The sequence below is a fragment of the Mobula birostris genome, chromosome 8, assembly GCF_030028105.1.
Source record: "Mobula birostris isolate sMobBir1 chromosome 8, sMobBir1.hap1, whole genome shotgun sequence".
Taxonomy (NCBI): Eukaryota; Metazoa; Chordata; class Chondrichthyes; order Myliobatiformes; family Myliobatidae; genus Mobula; species Mobula birostris.
The window spans coordinates 86801984-86819255 of NC_092377.1; the positions used below are offsets into that span (position 1 = coordinate 86801984).

A 17272-nucleotide genomic window follows, 5' to 3' on the forward strand; every position below is an offset into this window, starting at 1 on the left:
AGACATACTGAGCATCTACAATGACTACTGAGCTATAGTTATTGAGGCAATGCACCTTACTCTTCTTGGGCACTGGTATGATTCCAGCCCTTTTGAATCAGAGCCTCCGACTGCAGCAGAGAGCGGCTGAAAATGTCTTTGAGCACTCCAAAATTCAAATAAACTCTTAAAATATTAATATATTCATCATTAAACTGCAATAAATCCTACCAACACTGAAATAGAAATATACAACACCACATAATTCACTAACCAGCAAGTAATGAAAACATCAACAGGAGGTATATCTGTCTTGTTCATTTTTTCAGTTTATTAGCTGTAATAATTAACATTTTGAAATATTGAACAATTTGTGAACTCACTGTGAATTTTGAGCTATTGCCATACATATGCAGCCAGGGTTCCCAGTTGTTTTGTCCAACAGTCTCTACATTTGGGTAATCTAAGAAGGCCGCGTGAGCTATAACTTCATTCTTCTCATTTTCTACAGTAACAGCAAGGTTTGCTCTTTCCCTAAGTGTGCAAGAAATCAAAAACATGAATATTAAGAATATATTTGCATTCATTTGATTTTCATGATCTCATGGTATCCTGAAGCACTACAGCTAATTCAGTACCTTAAATAATTACTCAATGTGGCAATGCAGAAAACACCAATTCCCACTCCACTTCCCAATGCACCATATCCCCTGAAAATGCAAGGCATGAAATATTTGCTATTTTATCTCCACTCTACTGAACACCAATGGTTCCAGTCACTTTTGCCTACATTTCAGTATCTGATCAATCCTCAGTCAACATCACCCTTAAGTACCAGGTACTTGCTATCTTATTCCTCTACCACTTCACTATCCTTGGTCTCTTATATTATCCCAATATCATTGAAACCACTACTAATGAAGCCTTTTACAGTCTTCTCACTACAGCAGAGTTCAAAATTTCAGGTCATTTTGTAAGGTAATTGACATTTATACCTCTCCACATTTATTTTTATTTTTCCATTACTATTGACAGCTAATGCATTTTTATCTCACTATATCATCCCTTTTATCATTAGCCACTCATGTTCTCCAGTCTAAAGCATACTGTCAATTTCTTTCTTCCAACAATTCTTCATTTTCCCTGACCATCTTTTTGCTTATAAAGATCAAAATAACTACATTAACTCTAGCAACACACATCAAAGTTGCTAGTGAACGCAGCAGGCCAGGCAGCATCTCTAGGAAGAGGTACAGTCAACGTTTCGGGCCGAGACCCTTCGTCAGGACTAACTGAAGGACGAGCTAGTAAGAGATTTGAAAGTAGGAGGGGAGGGGGAGATCCAAAATGATAGGAGAAGACAGGAGGGGGAGGGATGGAGCCAAGAGCTGGACAGGTGATTGGCAAAGGGGATATGAAAGGATCATGGGACAGGAGGCCCAGGGAGAAGGAAAAGGGGGAGGGGGGGAGAAAACCCAGAGGATGGGCAAGGGGGAGAAAAAGGAGAGAAAGAGAGAAAGAATGTGTGTATAGAAATAAATAACGGATGGGGTACGAGGGGGAGGTGGGGCATTAGCGGAAGTTAGAGAAGTCAATGTTCATGCCATCAGGTTGGAGGCTACCCAGACGGAATATAAGGTTGATGTGTGTTGCTTGAACTTCCAGCATCTGCAGAATTCCTCGTGTTTACATTAACTCTATTTCTCTCTTGGCAGATGCTGTCTCTCACAATATCTGTCTACATTTTTTTAAATAAATCATCCTGCCCCAGGTAAAGAATGGTGCATCTCCTTTAGGTGGATTACATTTAATCACATTACAGATGTTTGCAATTGTAGTCCTAGAACTTCAGTAGAGTGATAAATGAAAATTAGAGCATTATTTGAGCCATAATTATTTCCAGCAGGTGGCAATTTGCTCTCACAATTTCAGTACTGCAACTAAAATACTCAGAAAAAATGCAATAAAGACCTTATTGTCAAGTTACAGAAACTTGACAATAAAGACCTTAAATGCTGGATATTCCTTACTTATACTTACAGCAGATAGAGAACATTAATTCTTCCAAACATGTCATTTGTGCTTGGGGTAAACAGCTTTAGTATCTGATGAGCATCTCGAGATTCCGATCGCCTTACATTTATTGTTATGCTTCCTCCAGTTGAACCATATATCGATGTCATTGTTACTGTCTAAAAGAACGCATAGATGACGTCATGGAATTGACACAATTTACAGGGTATTTGCTCAAGTTTATCTGAGGTGTAGTTAAGCAGTCTGAACAATCTTTCTTGTTACACATCTTCAAGTGAAAGTCTAAACGATTTTGTGCCCAATTATCATAAAATATCCAAATGAGGTTTTATTTCTTCAAGATATTAAACTACTAAGTATGATGTGCCTCAATTAAAATTATGTGCAGAATCATTATATTTTAGATGGTTATTAAAGAAACAGCTAATGAGTTGAACAAGCTCAACCTCTTAAGTTTTCTTTCCAATACAAATCAACTTCCAGATTAGCAGGATGAATTTGAAATCCTCATGCTGGCAATTTCTAATGGATCCAAGCCATAAGCATCCTGGCAACAGAGCAGTCCGTAGGTGGCAATTAGACGACAGGAGGAAAACAGTCCGACCCTATCTTGGGATTTTTGACAACTCTGAATGCTTTTAAGTGACTGACTGTCAATCAGTTAAAATAGATTTAAATAATTAAAAATTGCATTTAAGTGGCATAAATGAATTAGAAACATTATAAGATAGTTCAATAAGTACCTAGACCCCACTCAAATGTGACAAACACTTTCCAAGGCTGTTGAAAGTGGAGGGGGTGGATACAAGGTGTCACCAGACCCTTGGATTAGTTGCTTTGCATTCCACACTTGGATTCAGTGCCAAGTCTGGTAATGGACCAGGAAGTCAGGTGTCCCTCTACTTGTCTCTAGAACATCACTGGCTTTCATACTACAATGCACCGATACATCAGACAGAGGCACAAAGAACATCTGCTTGCCAGCTCTTCATGTGACCAGCAACAAAAGAGAAGTATAGTTTAGACCCATTTTGGACTATCTCAAATCACTACCTGATGACAAGTAGTTATATTCCTTAGTTCTGATCTACCTCCCAACTTCATCCTTGCCTCAGACACTATCTATGTCTGGCCAGACAGTTCACAGCCTTGTTATCTGTCTGCCTATGAGATAAGTTTCTATCACCACATCCATAAAGGTCCAGCATAAAATTGCATGCCTCTGAAACTGCCTCAGATCAAACACTAATAAAATCCTTACCTATGCTATTGTTCCTTTAAAACCCCTTGCATTCCAGTAACACCAGGTAACTCATCTTGAATGCTCCTAAGATCCATAATAGAAACTCTTACCTCTACTATCTCATTCACTTATCATCTCTGTGCTTGCTGACCCAATCTTGTGAAAACCTTCTGTAACACTGTAATATTTCACTACTACGGTAATGGTTTCTCTGTAGCAGCAATGTTAGGGTTATGACTAGAGATAACTGGGCCTTTGATATGTAGGTTAGCCAATGAGAGGCACGGTGTTCTTTCTTGTGGGTCTGGGAGCAGGGATTTTGCGGTCTTTTGCCGGGGACAGATGAGGAGAGAAGATGCGAATGGAGAGAGTCGGTAGACCAGTGGACTCGGAGCGAGGGTTGGCTATGCTTGGAGGAGGTTGACGGGGAACCTGTGGACTGAACCACGAGCTCCAATGTTGCGCATTAGACTGTTTCATGAGAATGGGCCCTTTTCTTTTCTTTGTTTCTTTACTAACCATATAATCAAATTAAGAATTATAAAGCTCAATTGTTTAATTGCATACAGTATTGTCTACTGTTTGTTATTTCATGGTACTGATTTCTAACAGGGGACACATTGCGCAGCATCCACCCAAACAAGATTTCTTAAGTTTGGCCGGGCCAAGGGTTGTCTTCCCCTAGATTAAGCCACTAGTCAAACCAAGAGTTACACTACCTTTAACATTCTCACTTCTATTTTCAAGTAATTTAAGTGCCTCATTCCCCACTTTCTCTTCATGCTCTCTGGAATTTTATCCCTAAACTATATATGTATATATCTACTACTAAAATGTTTCTTCAGTTTTGCAGTTATGGAGAGCACTCCAGATGAGGTGTTGTGATCACTGTGCACAAAGTTACTAGTGGAGCAGAACTTCTGGTGAGCCCTATGTGCAGGGTATGACTGCTGAAATGTGCAATATTTCTGGATAGCAAAAATATTGACCACAACCCTTAAACCACTCCAGGAGTCCTCCATGCATACTCAGTGGTAATGCATGGAGCCTGTGACCCCAAGCATGATGTGCATTACTTTTTGTTAATTGATTGCTGTTTGATAGGATTTTGGAGTGAGGAGAGACTGAGAGGGCAAAGTATGGGGGCAGAAGATGGAAATGGCAAGCGATAAACCAAGAGGGAGAAAGAGGAATGATTATGATGCTCCAAGAACAATATACAGCAGATGTTGGGAATAAAAGCAAAATATGTTAGGAATACGCCAAAGGTCAGGCAGCATCGAAGAAAAGAAAAATTGTATTAACAATTCAAGTCAATGATCTTTCATCAGAACCCGAAAAAAGATAGAAATTATAGAAAACTGTAGTTTCAAAGAACTGAGAATGGAGAGAGAAAAAGAGAAGGCTTTTGAAAAGGAGGAGAACTAAGCAGAATGAAGGAAGCCTTCACACTTTTTTTATTTATAAACAGCTTCTGATTAACATCACATTTGTGAAGTGCAATTATACACAAATTCGTTTTGCATTTATGTTTATGTATGCTTTGTCAAAATATCAGGTACTAAAAGGTTTTAGTTCACTGGTGTGTACAGTCTACATATCCTGTCCTGGTTACCCGCTGTGATCTCAGACACACATATCTCATCTGCAAAGTTCTGTAACATATTTGCACCTGAAGAACATACATCTGCGAGCACAAAGACAGAAAAATCTCTGCACAGTGCTTCTTCAACTGGTTTCTTCTCTTGAGAAACATCTACATGCTTGTAGACTTTGACAATTGTGAAAATTTTTGAGACAAGCTGTCAGCATATTGCACGGAAATTGCTTAAGTATATTCTTCATGCAAACAAAGAAAAAAAAAGTCTGGAAATTGTGATGGCGGTGGAGAGGGAACAGGATTGATAAGTTTACTGTGTTGAATAAGTGAAAACTAATAAAAACCTATTTCACAACACACATAAAAGTTGCTGGTGAACGCAGCAGGCCAGGCAGCATCTCTAGGAAGAGGTGCAGTCGACGTTTCAGGCCGAGACCCTTCGTCAGGACTAACTGAAGGACGACTGAGTAAGGGATTTTAAAGTTGGAGGGGGAGGGGGAGATCCAAAATGATAGGAGAAGACAGGAGGGGAGGGATGGAGCCAAGAGCTGGGCAGGTGATAGGCAAAAGGGATACGAGAGGATCATGGGACAGGAGGTCCGGGAAGAAAGACAAGGGGGGGGGACCCAGAGGATGGGCAAGGGGTATATTCAGAGGGACAGAGGGAGAAAAAGGAGAGAGAGAAAGAATGTGTGTATAAAAATAAGTAACAGATGGGGTACGAGGGAGAGGTGGGGCACTAGCGGAAGTTAGAGAAGTCGATGTTCATGCCATCAGGTTGGAGGCTACCCAGACGGAATATAAGGTGTTGTTCCTCCAACCTGAGTGTGGCTTCATCTTTACAGTAGAGGAGGCCGTGGATAGACATGTCAGAATGGGAATGGGATGTGGAATTAAAATGTGTGGCCACTGGGAGATCCTGCTTTCTCTGGCGGACAGAGCGTAGGTGTTCAGCAAAGCGGTCTCCCAGTCTGCGTCGGGTCTCGCCAATATATAAATGGCCACATTGGGAGCACCGGACGCAGTATATCACCCCAGCCGACTCACAGGTGAAGTGTTGCCTCACCTGGAAGGACTGTTTGGGGCCCTGAATGGTGGTAAGGGAGGAAGTGTAAGGGCATGTGTAGCACTTGTTCCGCTTACACGGATAAGTGCCAGGAGGGAGATCAGTGGGGAGGGATGGGGGGGAACGAATGGACAAGGGAGTTGCGTAGGGAGTGATCCCTGTGGAATACAGAGAGAGGGGGAGAGGGAAAGGTGTGCTTAGTGGTGGGATCCCGTTGGAGGTGGCGGAAGTTACGGAGAATAATATGTTGGACCCGGAGGCTGGTGGGGTGGTAGGTGAGGACCAGGGGAACCCTATTCCTAGTGGGGTGGCGGGAGGATGGAGTGAGAGCAGATGTACGGGAAATGGGAGAGATGCGTTTAAGAGCAGAGTTGATAGTGGAGGAAGGGAAGCCCCTTTCTTTAAAAAAGGAAGACATCTCCCTCGTCCTAAAATGAAAAGCCTCATCCTGAGAGCAGATGCGGCGGAGACGGAGGAATTGCGAGAAGGGGATGGCGTTTTTGCAAGAGACAGGGTGAGAAGAGGAATAGTCCAGATAGCTGTGAGAGTCAGTAGGCTTATAGTAGATAAGCTGTCTCCAGAGACAGAGACAAAAAGATCTAGAAAGGGGAGGGAGGTGTCAGAAATGGACCAGGTAAACTTGAGGGCAGGGTGAAAGTTGGAGGCAAAGTTAATAAAGTCAACGAGCTCTGCATGCGTGCAGGAAGCAGCGCCAATGCAGTCGTCGATGTAGCGAAGGAAAAGTGGGGGACAGATACCAGAATAGGCACAGTTCCCACACCTCGCACTTCCCGTTTCTACCTCCTACCCAAGATCCACAAACCTGCCTGACCTGGCCGACCTATTGTCTCAGCTTGCTCCTGCCCCACCGAACTCGTTTCTGCATACCTCGACACGGTTTTATCCCCCCTTGTTCAATCCCTTCCTACCTATGTTCGTGACACTTCTCACGCTCTTAAACTTTTCGATGATTTTAAGTTCCCTGGCCCCCACCGCTTTATTTTCACCCTGGATGTCCAGTCCCTATATACTTCCATCCCCCATCAGGAAGGTCTCAAAGCTCTACGCTTCTTTTTGGATTCCAGACCTAACCAGTTCCCCTCTACTACCACTCTGCTCCGTCTAGCGAAATTAGTCCTTACTCTTAATAATTTCTCCTTTGGCTCCTCCCACTTCCTCCAAACTAAAGGTGTAGCTATGGGTACCCGTATGGGTCCTAGCTATGCCTGCCTTTTTCTTGGCTTTGTGGAACAATCTATGTTCCGTGCCTATTCTGGTATCTGTCCCCCACTTTTCCTTCGCTACATCGACGACTGCATTGGCGCTGCTTCCTGCACGCATGCAGAGCTCGTTGACTTTATTAACTTTGCCTCCAACTTTCACCCTGCCCTCAAGTTTACCTGGTCCATTTCCGACACCTCCCTCCCCTTTCTAGATCTTTCTGTCTCTGTCTCTGGAGACAGCTTATCCACTGATGTCTACTATAAGCCTACTAACTCTCACAGCTATCTGGACTATTCCTCTTCTCACCCTGTCTCTTGCAAAAACGCCATCCCCTTCTCGCAATTCCTCCGTCTCTGCCGCATCTGCTCTCAGGATGAGGCTTTTCATTTTAGGACGAGGGAGATGTCTTCCTTTTTTAAAGAAAGGGGCTTCCCTTCCTCCACTATCAACTCTGCTCTTAAACGCATCTCCCCCATTTCACGTACATCTGCTCTCACTCCATCCTCCCGCCACCCCACTAGGAATAGGGTTCCCTTGGTCCTCACCTACCACCCACCAGCCTCCGGGTCCAACATATTATTCTCCGTAACTTCCGCCACCTCCAACGGGATCCCACCACTAAGCACATCTGTCCCTCCCCACCCCTCTGTATTCCGCAGGGATCGCTCCCTACGCAACTCCCTTGTCCATTCGTCCCCCCCCATCCCTCCCCACTGATCTCCCTCCTGGCACTTATCCATGTAAGCGGAACAAGTGCTACACATGCCCTTACACTTCCTCCCTTACCACCACTCAGGGCCCCAAACAGTCCTTCCAGGTGAGGCAACACTTCACCTGTGAGTCGGCTGGGGTGATATACTGCGTCCGGTGCTCCCGATGTGGCCATTTATATATTGGCGAGACCTGACGCAGACTGGGAGACCGCTTTGCTGAACACCTACACTCTGTCCGCCAGAGAATGCAGGATCTCCCAGTGGCCACACATTTTAATTCCACATCCCATTCCCATTCTGACATGTCTATCCACTGCCTCCTCTACTGTAAAGATGAAGCCACACTCAGGTTGGAGGAACAACACCTTATATTCCGTCTGGGTAGCCTCCAACCTGATGGCATGAACATTGACTTCTCTAACTTCCGCTAATGCCCCACCTCCCCCTCGTACCCCATCTGTTACTTATTTTTATACACACATTCTTTCTCTCACTCTCTTTTTTCTCCCTCTGTCCCTCTGAATATACCCCTTGCCCATCCTCTTGGTCCCCCTTCCTTGTCTTTCTTCCCGGACCTCCTGTCCCATGATCCTCTCGTATCCCTTTTGCCTATCACCTGTCCAGCTCTTGGCTCCATCCCTCCCCCTCCTGTCTTCTCCTATCATTTTGGATCTCCCCCTCCCCCTCTCAAATCCTTTACTCAGTCTTCCTTCAGTTAGTCCTGACGAAGGGTCTCGGCCTGAAACGTCGACTGCACCTCTTCCTAGAGATGCTGTCTGGCCTGCTGCATTCACCAGCAACTTTTATGTGTGTTGCTTGAGTTTCCAGCATCTGCAGAATTCCTGTTGTTTGCGTTTTTAAAAACCTATTTCAATACGTTTTGTTAATGAGAAACGAACCGGGATGTATTTTATTTCAGTATTGCACAGTTTGGAAATAAAAACGCTTCTACAATTTCTCTAGTAGAAAACAACTCTGTAAAGTACTCTAATTCAAAAAAAACACCATACTACCTCGATGACTAAATAAAATCTATGTTTTCTTTCTGGAAAACATTCTGAAATGTACCATAATTCAATAAGGCAATAATACTATCACTCCGTAGGTTGAAAAAACGCAATGCCTTGGTACGAATATTTTCCCCGTGGAAACACACCACAAATGAGATCGCCCAAAGGTACAAGTTCACGGGTGATTCTCACCTGCCCCACATAATTTCATTCCTGCTTACACAAAACTATTAATAAAGTTACCTTACCCCACTATATCTTTGCAAGCTGTACTTAAACAAAATAGAACAACAAAAGGTTACGCCATTGCTGCAACAAATGCTCGGTTTGGCGATGCCGAACGTCGATGTCATAGCAACCGGCGTCACCGTCACGTGGTGTGTGGCGCCGTTGGGTCAGAGGTGACGACGTGTAGTCCTGCAGTGTGCTGGGAATGTTTACGGGAGGTTTCTCTTTGGTCGTGGAATAATTACAGTTTGGAGGGTGTTTTATCGACCTTATTCGAACCGAGGGGTCGAAATCACATTCCGATTCCGACATGGCGTCGACAGCAGCCGGGAAGCAGCGGATACCTAAAGTGGCGAAGGTAACCGAGGCTCTTGGGCAGGGTGTCAAGGCCCCGGGGAGGTAGCAAATGGAGTGACACCAGTGGTGGGGACTGTTGCTAAACGGACAGGCTAGATACCTGGGGCTATACTTCTGAGAGTGCTGAATACATTTGATAGGGTTTATGAAGGGTGCAGGCGAATCAATCCATTCCGAGTGTCGGAAGGGTTGGGAACCAAAGGAACAATTTCAAGGAGAAGGGCCAGGATTATCATTCATTTAGATTTATGAAAGGAGGATGGAACCAAATTTTGAAAAGATGTTTGGTAAATACTTGGTGAAACATTGCAGATAATATGGGGGTGGGAGGAGAGTGGGACTAACTAGAGGACTTGAAGGATCGAATGACTTCCTGTGCTAAAATTATTTTGTAAATCTTTTGTCATCTTTAGACCACAGAAAATCCAATCGTGGCCGTTACTTTTATAGGACTTTGGTAGTAGGTGTTTGGTCATATAACATAGAACAGTACAGCACCGGAACAGGCCCTTCGGTCCACAGTGTTATGCCGAACTAATTAAATTAGTAATTAAATGCCCATCTAAACTAATCCCTTGTGCCTACGCAATATCCACGTCCGATCAATCCCTGCACCTTCATTTGCCTGTCTTAAGAGTCCTTTAATCTCCTATTTGCCCCTAACACTGCCCCTGGCAGGTCGTTCCAGGCCCCCCTTTTGAGCTCATTTCCTTTGAACTTTCTCTTCTCACTTTAAGTGCATGCTGTCTGGGAAAAGATACCAGATCTGTACTACTCATATTTTCGAAACTTGTTTTGGGTCTCCTCCCTGCCTCTGCCACTCCAGAGTAAACAACCCTAGTTTGTCCAAACTCTCCTTATACCACGTGCCCTGTAATCCAGGCAGCATCCTGATAAACCTCTATTACACCCTCGTCATAGCTTCCACATTGCTCCTATAATGGAGAGCCAGAACTGAAAGCAAAGTTCCAGATGTTGACAATCTAGGGTTTTATAAAACACCAACGTAACTTGTTGACTCATAAAGACAAGCATGCCACATGCTTTCTTTGCCCCCCCCCCATTAGCCTGTGTGTAGCACTTTCAGGGTGGTATGTACTTGGACCCCAAGATCCCTCCGAACACCAACAGCATTAAGAGGTCTTATCATTAGACTGTCTCTTTATATTTGATCTCCCAAAATGCAATACTTCACATTTGGTTGGGTTAAACTCCATCTGCCATTTCTCTGTCGATATCTGTAACTAGTCTAAATTCCACTGCATCCTTTGGTAGTTTTCTACATTATCCACATCACTGCTTTTCTTTGTATCATCTGGAAATTTACTAACTCACTTATTTACATTTCAATCCGAGTCATTCACATATATATTACAAACAGCAGGGGTCCCAGTATGGATCCCTGCAGGACACCAGCAGTTAAAGGCCTCTAGCCTGAATGGGTTCCATCGACTTCTAGCCTCTGTCTTCCATGGGCAAGCCAGTTCTGAATCAAATAGCTTATTGACCGTGGATCCCATGCATCATAATCTTCTGGATGAGCCTCCTCGGGGGACACCTCGTGAAAATCCCTTATTAAAATCATGTTGACAATATCCACAGTACTATCTTCATCAATCAACTTTTTTGAAAATCTGAAGTTAATAAAATGAGAATTGCCACACAAAGTGCTGAAAGTCCTTCATTAGATGATGGTTTTCTAAATACCCACAAATCCTATATGTATGAGTCGTCTCTCGTAACTTCCTTTTGCCACTAACATGAGGCTCATTAGTCTGCAGTTTCCAGGATTATTCACATTTCACTTGTCGAACATTGGAAAAAAAAATAGCTACCCACCATTCCTCTGAGATCTCTCAAAGGAAACGAAGATAACAGTCAAGGCCACAGCAATCTCATCTCTTGCCTGTGTTTAGCCACTTTCACCCAGGGCAGAGGTCCCCAACCGTTTTTGCACTGAGGACTGGTTTAATATTGACAATATTCTTGTGGACCGCCCGATTTGGGGGTGGGGGGGGAATGGGGTTGTGGGCGTGACGGAGAATGAGGAAAGGTGCAGCTGACTCGTATCGTTTCATATTGCCAAATCATATTGTTTCCTTGCGGCCTGGTAGCACATGCTTTGCAGCCCGGTGGTTGGGGACCACTGACCTAGGGGATACCCCATCAGGACCAAAGAGCTTATCCACCTTAACATTCTTTAAGAGACCTGACACTGCTTTCTCCTTTATTTTCAGATGCCATAGATAGTAGCATTCGCACTGATCTCCCTATTCTCCTTGCAAAAATTTAATGCAAAGTACTTATTTAGGATTTTATTCAGATCGTCTGCCTCCAAGTGCATCCTTTAGTTAACCTCTTGTTCTTGATGTATATATAGAATGTATTAGGATTCTCGTTAATCCTACTTGCCAAGAACTTTTATCACCTCTTCTAGTTCTCCTAAGTCTTTTCTTGAGTTGTTTTCTGGCTGCTTTATAATCCTCAAGGGCTGTGTTTTATTTTAGTTTCCTAAACCTTACATACATTTACTTTTTCTTTTGACTCAATTTACTACCTCCCTTGACAACCAAGGTTCCCTTACCTTAAACAAAAGAAAATCTACAGATGCTGGAAATCCAAGCAACGTGCATAAAATGCTGGAGAAATTCAGCAAGCCAGACAGCATCTATGGAAAAGAGTACAGTCGATGTTTTGGGCCAATAATCTTCAGCAGGACTGGAGATAAAAAAGATGAGGAGTCAGAGTTAGAAGGGAGGGGAGGAAAAAACACCAAAGTGATTGGTGAAGTTGGGAGGGGGAGGGGTGAAGTAAAGAGCTGAGAAGTTGATTGGTGAAAGAGATACAGGGCTGGAGAAGGGGTAATCTAATCGGAGTAAACAGAAGGCCATAGAGTAAAGAAAAAGAGGGAGGAGCATCAGAGGGAGGTGATGGGTAGGCAAGGAGATAAGGTGAGAGAGGGATAAAGGGATGGGGAACAGAGAAGTTGGAGGAGGGGGGCAAATTACCGTAAGTTTGAGAAATCGATGTTCATGCTGTCAGGTTGGAGGCTACCCAGATGGAATGTAAGATGTTGCTCTTCCAACCTGAGTGTGGCCTCATCACAACAGTAAAGGAGGCCATGGATGGATGTGTCGGAATGGGAAGTGGAATTAAAATAGGTGGTCACTGGGAGATCCCACTTTTTCTGGTGGATGGAGCATAGGTGCCTGGCGAAGTGGTTTCCCAATCTTCGGCGGGTCTTATAAGAGCTCTGGATAAAATGGATAACCCCAATAGACCCATAGGTGAAGTGTCGCCTCATCTGGAAGGACCCTTCCTTTACCTTACCTTGCCTTGCCATCTTTGTCCCTCCTTCTTGCTAGAATATACCTGAACTCTACTTTGTATAGCCTTCAAACACCCTCTGCATGTCAGATGTGGTCTTGCCCAAAAACAGCTATTCCCAATTAACTCTCACTCGCTCATGCTTCTTGTAACTTTCTCTGCTCCAACTGGATTACAGAACATCTCTTATGAGGAAAGGTTGAGTGAGCTAGCGCTTTTCTCTTTGGAGCAAAGGAGGATGAGAGGTGACCTAATAGAGGTGTATAAGATGTGCAGACTATTATCTAAATGGGGGAGAAAATTCAAACATCAGAGGTGCAAAAGGACTTGGTCCTCGTGCAAGACTCCCAGAAGGTTAATTCACAGGTTAAGTCTATGCTAAAGAATGCAAATGCATTGTTGCCATTTATTTCAAGGGGAATAGAATATAAAAGCAAGGAGATAATACTGAAACTTTATAAGACATTAGTCAGGCTGCACTTGGAGTATTGTCAACAGTTTTGGGCTCTGAAAGGGTGTGTTGTCATTGGAGAGAGTCCAGAGGAAGTTCACGAGGGTTATTCTGGGAATGAAGGGGTTAACATATGAGTGTTTGGCAGCTTTGTACCTGTATTCACTGGAATTTAGAAGAATGTGTGCGGATCTCATTGAAACCTACCGAATGTCGAAAGGACTAGAGAAGGTGGATGTAGAGAGGATGTTCCCTCTGGTGGGGGTATCTAGAACTTGAGGGCACAGCCTCAAAATTGAGGGGCAACCTTTTAGAACAGAAGTAAGGAGGAATTTTTTTTTTTGTTTTAGCCAAAGAATGGTGAATCTGTGGAACGCTCTGCCACAGACTTGGGTGGAGGCTAAGTCCGTGGGTGTATTTAAGGTGGAAGTTGATAGATTCCTGATTGGTCGGGGCATCAAGGGATATGGATAGAGGGTGAGTGTATGGGATTGAATGGGATCCAGGATCAGCCATGATGAAATGGCGGAGCAGACTTGGTAGACTGAATAGCCTAATTCTGCTCCTGTGTCTTATCGACTTATGGCCTTATAAGAGGCGTTGATAGCATGGACAGCCAGCGACTTCATCCCAGGGCAGAAATGTCTAATACAAGAGGGCATAATTTTAAGGTGATTGGAGGTAAGTAATGGGGGAGCGGGGTGGCAGAGGTAATTTTTTTTTTACTCAAAATGGTGAGTACATGGAACACACTTCCAGGGATGGTTGTAGAACAGATACATTAGGAACAATTAGCAGACTCTTAGATAGGCACATGGATGAAAGAAAAAATGGAGGGCTTTGTAGGAGGGAAGGGTTAGTTTGTTGTACTGTTCTATGGTTTAATACTCTCCCTCCAGATCCATACTTATCCTGAACTATCTTAAAACATGAGCAATGATCACTGTCAGTTACCAACACCAGGTCCAGTATGGCCCTTCCTGTTGTTGGGCTATCTACCTACTGGTTTAAGAAACCCTCCTGTATACACCTGTCAAATTCTACTCTCTCTAAACCTCTTGCATTAAGGAGAACCCAGTCTAGAAGTTGAAGTCACACATGACAACAACCCTATTGTTTTTACACCTTTCCCTAATCTGCCTGCATACAGTTTATCCCAGTGGCTTTTGGTAGGGGTCTCTAGTATAATCCCATCAAGGTAATTGTACCTTTCATATTTTGAGTTCTACCCATATACACTGAGTGGATGAGCCCTTCATTATGTCTTCTCTGAGTTCAGATGTGATATTATCCCTGATTAACTGCACATCCCTCCCCACCTTTTACTTTTCTCTGCGGTTCCTAAAACGTCAAAACCTACATGAAGCATCCTTTCTTGTCCCTTTGTCAACCAAGTCTCTGTTATGGCCACAGCATCATAGTTCCATGTACTGATCCATGCTCTAAGTATATTTATTCGCACAGTAATCTACACTATTTATCTTTGGCTTCATGGAACTGTTACCAAACAAAATTTAACCCTAATTTAATAAACCTTGTGAGATAGTAGAAGAGTTGATCAAAAGTTTAAGAAACATCCTAGAAGAAGAGGGGAGGCAGTGAAGTTGTCCAGGGCATTCCCAGTAAATCTGTTACAATTTATTTTCTACAATGTAAGGCACTGATTTTGAGGGAAAGCATTGCATTATCAATGCTCAATAATTCTTATAATAACTCAAAGACAGCTAAGCTGTGCAATATGAGGTAGATTGCAAAGAGCATTGAGGAACTTTGGGCATCGGAGACTGATGAGGAAGCACTTTATGGCTTTGGAGTGCAGCAGGAATAAATAATAATGGAACATTAGGTTTTAATGTTGTATTTTAAAAAATATTCATCCATTATTCCTCCACCCTCAATAGCTTTGCATTTTAATTGCTGTTTCTTCTTTGTCGCATCAGTCTGTAATGTACCAGATCTTGTAGCTTAAGGTGATATTTTAAATACAGCTGTATTTAGATTACATTGTATAATTTTCTTTTATGTTCTCAATTTTTCAACTATAACCAAAGGTATGAAAATTTGAACATGCATTCAAAAATTGCATTTTTGCATTAGAAAGATGATAGCTAAATAATGCTCTGTCATAGTTTTAAGGAAAGTCATTGCTGTAAAAAGATCTGATTTTGATTTGGCAAAGCCATGAATTATATCTTCAAAAAAAAAAGAGCTGAATCGGACCTGGTTTACTTTAATTCACAGGTGAAAAATAAAGCACCAGCCGAATTACAAATTACAGCCGAACAGCTGCTGAGAGAAGCTAAAGAAAGAGAACTTGAATTACTTCCACCACCACCTACTCAAAAGATCACTGATGAGGAGGAATTGAATGACTATAAGCTAAGAAAAAGAAAAGTAAGTACATTGTTTTAAAAATGGTAATCTTTCTTCTTTCATAGACAACAAATCAAGATTGTTGTTTTATGCAGTGTAAATAGTGTACTATTTTTTCATTTGCTGCTGTTGTTTGTAAATAGACTTTTGAAGACAATATACGGAAAAATCGAACTGTTATTAGCAACTGGATCAAATACGCACAATGGGAGGAGAGCCTAAAAGAAATACAGCGGTAAACATTTTAAGAAGGTAGAATGTAATTCATTCAGAAATGTATTTTTCAGACTGCATTATTTTAATCTTCATACATCTGTTTGTATCCACTCAAGGGCACGTTCAATTTACGAACGTGCATTGGATGTCGATCACAGAAATGTCACTCTGTGGTTGAAATATGCAGAAATGGAAATGAAGAATAGACAGATTAATCATGCACGCAATATTTGGGATCGAGCAATTACCATTCTGCCTAGGGTCAATCAGTTTTGGTAAGTTGACTAATGGTCAGCAGTCTTTTAACTTTCTGGATTTTCTTTTCATTTCAAAACCTGCATTACATTCTTAAGCTTGATGTGAAATTATTGTCACAGTCTTCATTTGCTAGAAATAATATGTTGAATAATTATGATTAAAGCACTTTTCTTTTAAGCTGTTTTTAAATTTTCTTCTTCATTTTTAGATTTCTCCATGGTCTTGCATCTCCTTTTCTTCTCCCTCCCTTGAACACTACAAACCTTAGCGATATCTGTTCTTTCTCATTTCTGGCTTCAGTTGCCCCATAGTTTAATCATTAGCAAACACTACCAATAGCCCAAATTAACTTTCTAAACCTCTCCAACTCTCTATATCCTTAAAATAACCAACCTCTTTGACTCAACCTTTGGTCATCTGCTTTAACATTACGTGGCTTGCTTAATTTTTCTTTAATAGAACTCCCCTACAATGTTTTGCTGTGTTTAGGTTGCTGTTGTTTATATGATTCTGTTTTACTAATTGTTTAAACACATCAAAAATTCAGTTACAATAAAAGTCAGTTACACCCATTAGCTTTCTAATTGAACTACTTTCCACTTTAATGCTTTGCTGCATTTTAAGTATGTGCATTTCAATGTGAAATATATTTGGGAATAATTTGATATAGAAACATAGAAAATAAGTGCAGGAGTAGGCCATTCGGCCCTTCGAGCCTGCACCGCCATTTATTATGATCATGGCTGATCATCCAACTCAGAACCCTGCACCAGCCTTCCCTCCATACCCCCTGATCCCCGTAGCCACAAGGGCCATATCTAACTCCCTCTTAAATATAGCCAATGAACTGGCCTCAACTGTTTCCTGTGGCAGAGAATTCCACAGATTCACCACTCTCTGTGTGAAGAAGATTTTCCTATTCTCAGTCCTAAAAGGCTTCCCCCTTATCCTCAAACTGTGACCCCTCGTTCTGGACTTCCCCAACATCGGGAACAATCTTCCTGCATCTAGCCTGTCCAATCCCTTTAGGATTTTATACGTTTCAATCAGATCCCCCCTCAATCTTCTAAATTCCAACGAGTACAAGCCTAGTTCATCCAGTCTTTCATCATATGAAAGTCCTGCCATCCCAAGAATCAACCTGGTGAACCTTCTTTGTACTCCCTCTATGGCAAAGATGTCTTTCCTCAGAT

At 42.5% G+C, this 17272-nt stretch overlaps 2 protein-coding genes across 2 annotated transcripts in view; one reads left to right on the forward strand and one right to left on the reverse strand.

Annotated features, from left to right (window-relative positions):
* cfap61 (cilia and flagella associated protein 61) overlaps positions 1 to 9200 on the reverse strand; it is a 177344-nt gene extending 168144 nt beyond the window's left edge. The window contains exons 1-3 of the mRNA XM_072267103.1: positions 9118 to 9200; positions 2020 to 2171; positions 363 to 513 (exon numbers count right to left, since the gene is read on the reverse strand). Of these exons, the coding sequence (XP_072123204.1) occupies positions 363 to 513; positions 2020 to 2162 (294 nt within the window). The 5' untranslated portion in view covers positions 2163 to 2171; positions 9118 to 9200. The remainder of the gene's footprint in view (positions 1 to 362; positions 514 to 2019; positions 2172 to 9117) is intronic.
* A 63-nt stretch (positions 9201 to 9263) lies between these two features.
* crnkl1 (crooked neck pre-mRNA splicing factor 1) overlaps positions 9264 to 17272 on the forward strand; it is a 42666-nt gene continuing 34657 nt past the window's right edge. The window contains exons 1-4 of the mRNA XM_072265577.1: positions 9264 to 9455; positions 15474 to 15626; positions 15749 to 15840; positions 15938 to 16096. Of these exons, the coding sequence (XP_072121678.1) occupies positions 9408 to 9455; positions 15474 to 15626; positions 15749 to 15840; positions 15938 to 16096 (452 nt within the window). The 5' untranslated portion in view covers positions 9264 to 9407. The remainder of the gene's footprint in view (positions 9456 to 15473; positions 15627 to 15748; positions 15841 to 15937; positions 16097 to 17272) is intronic.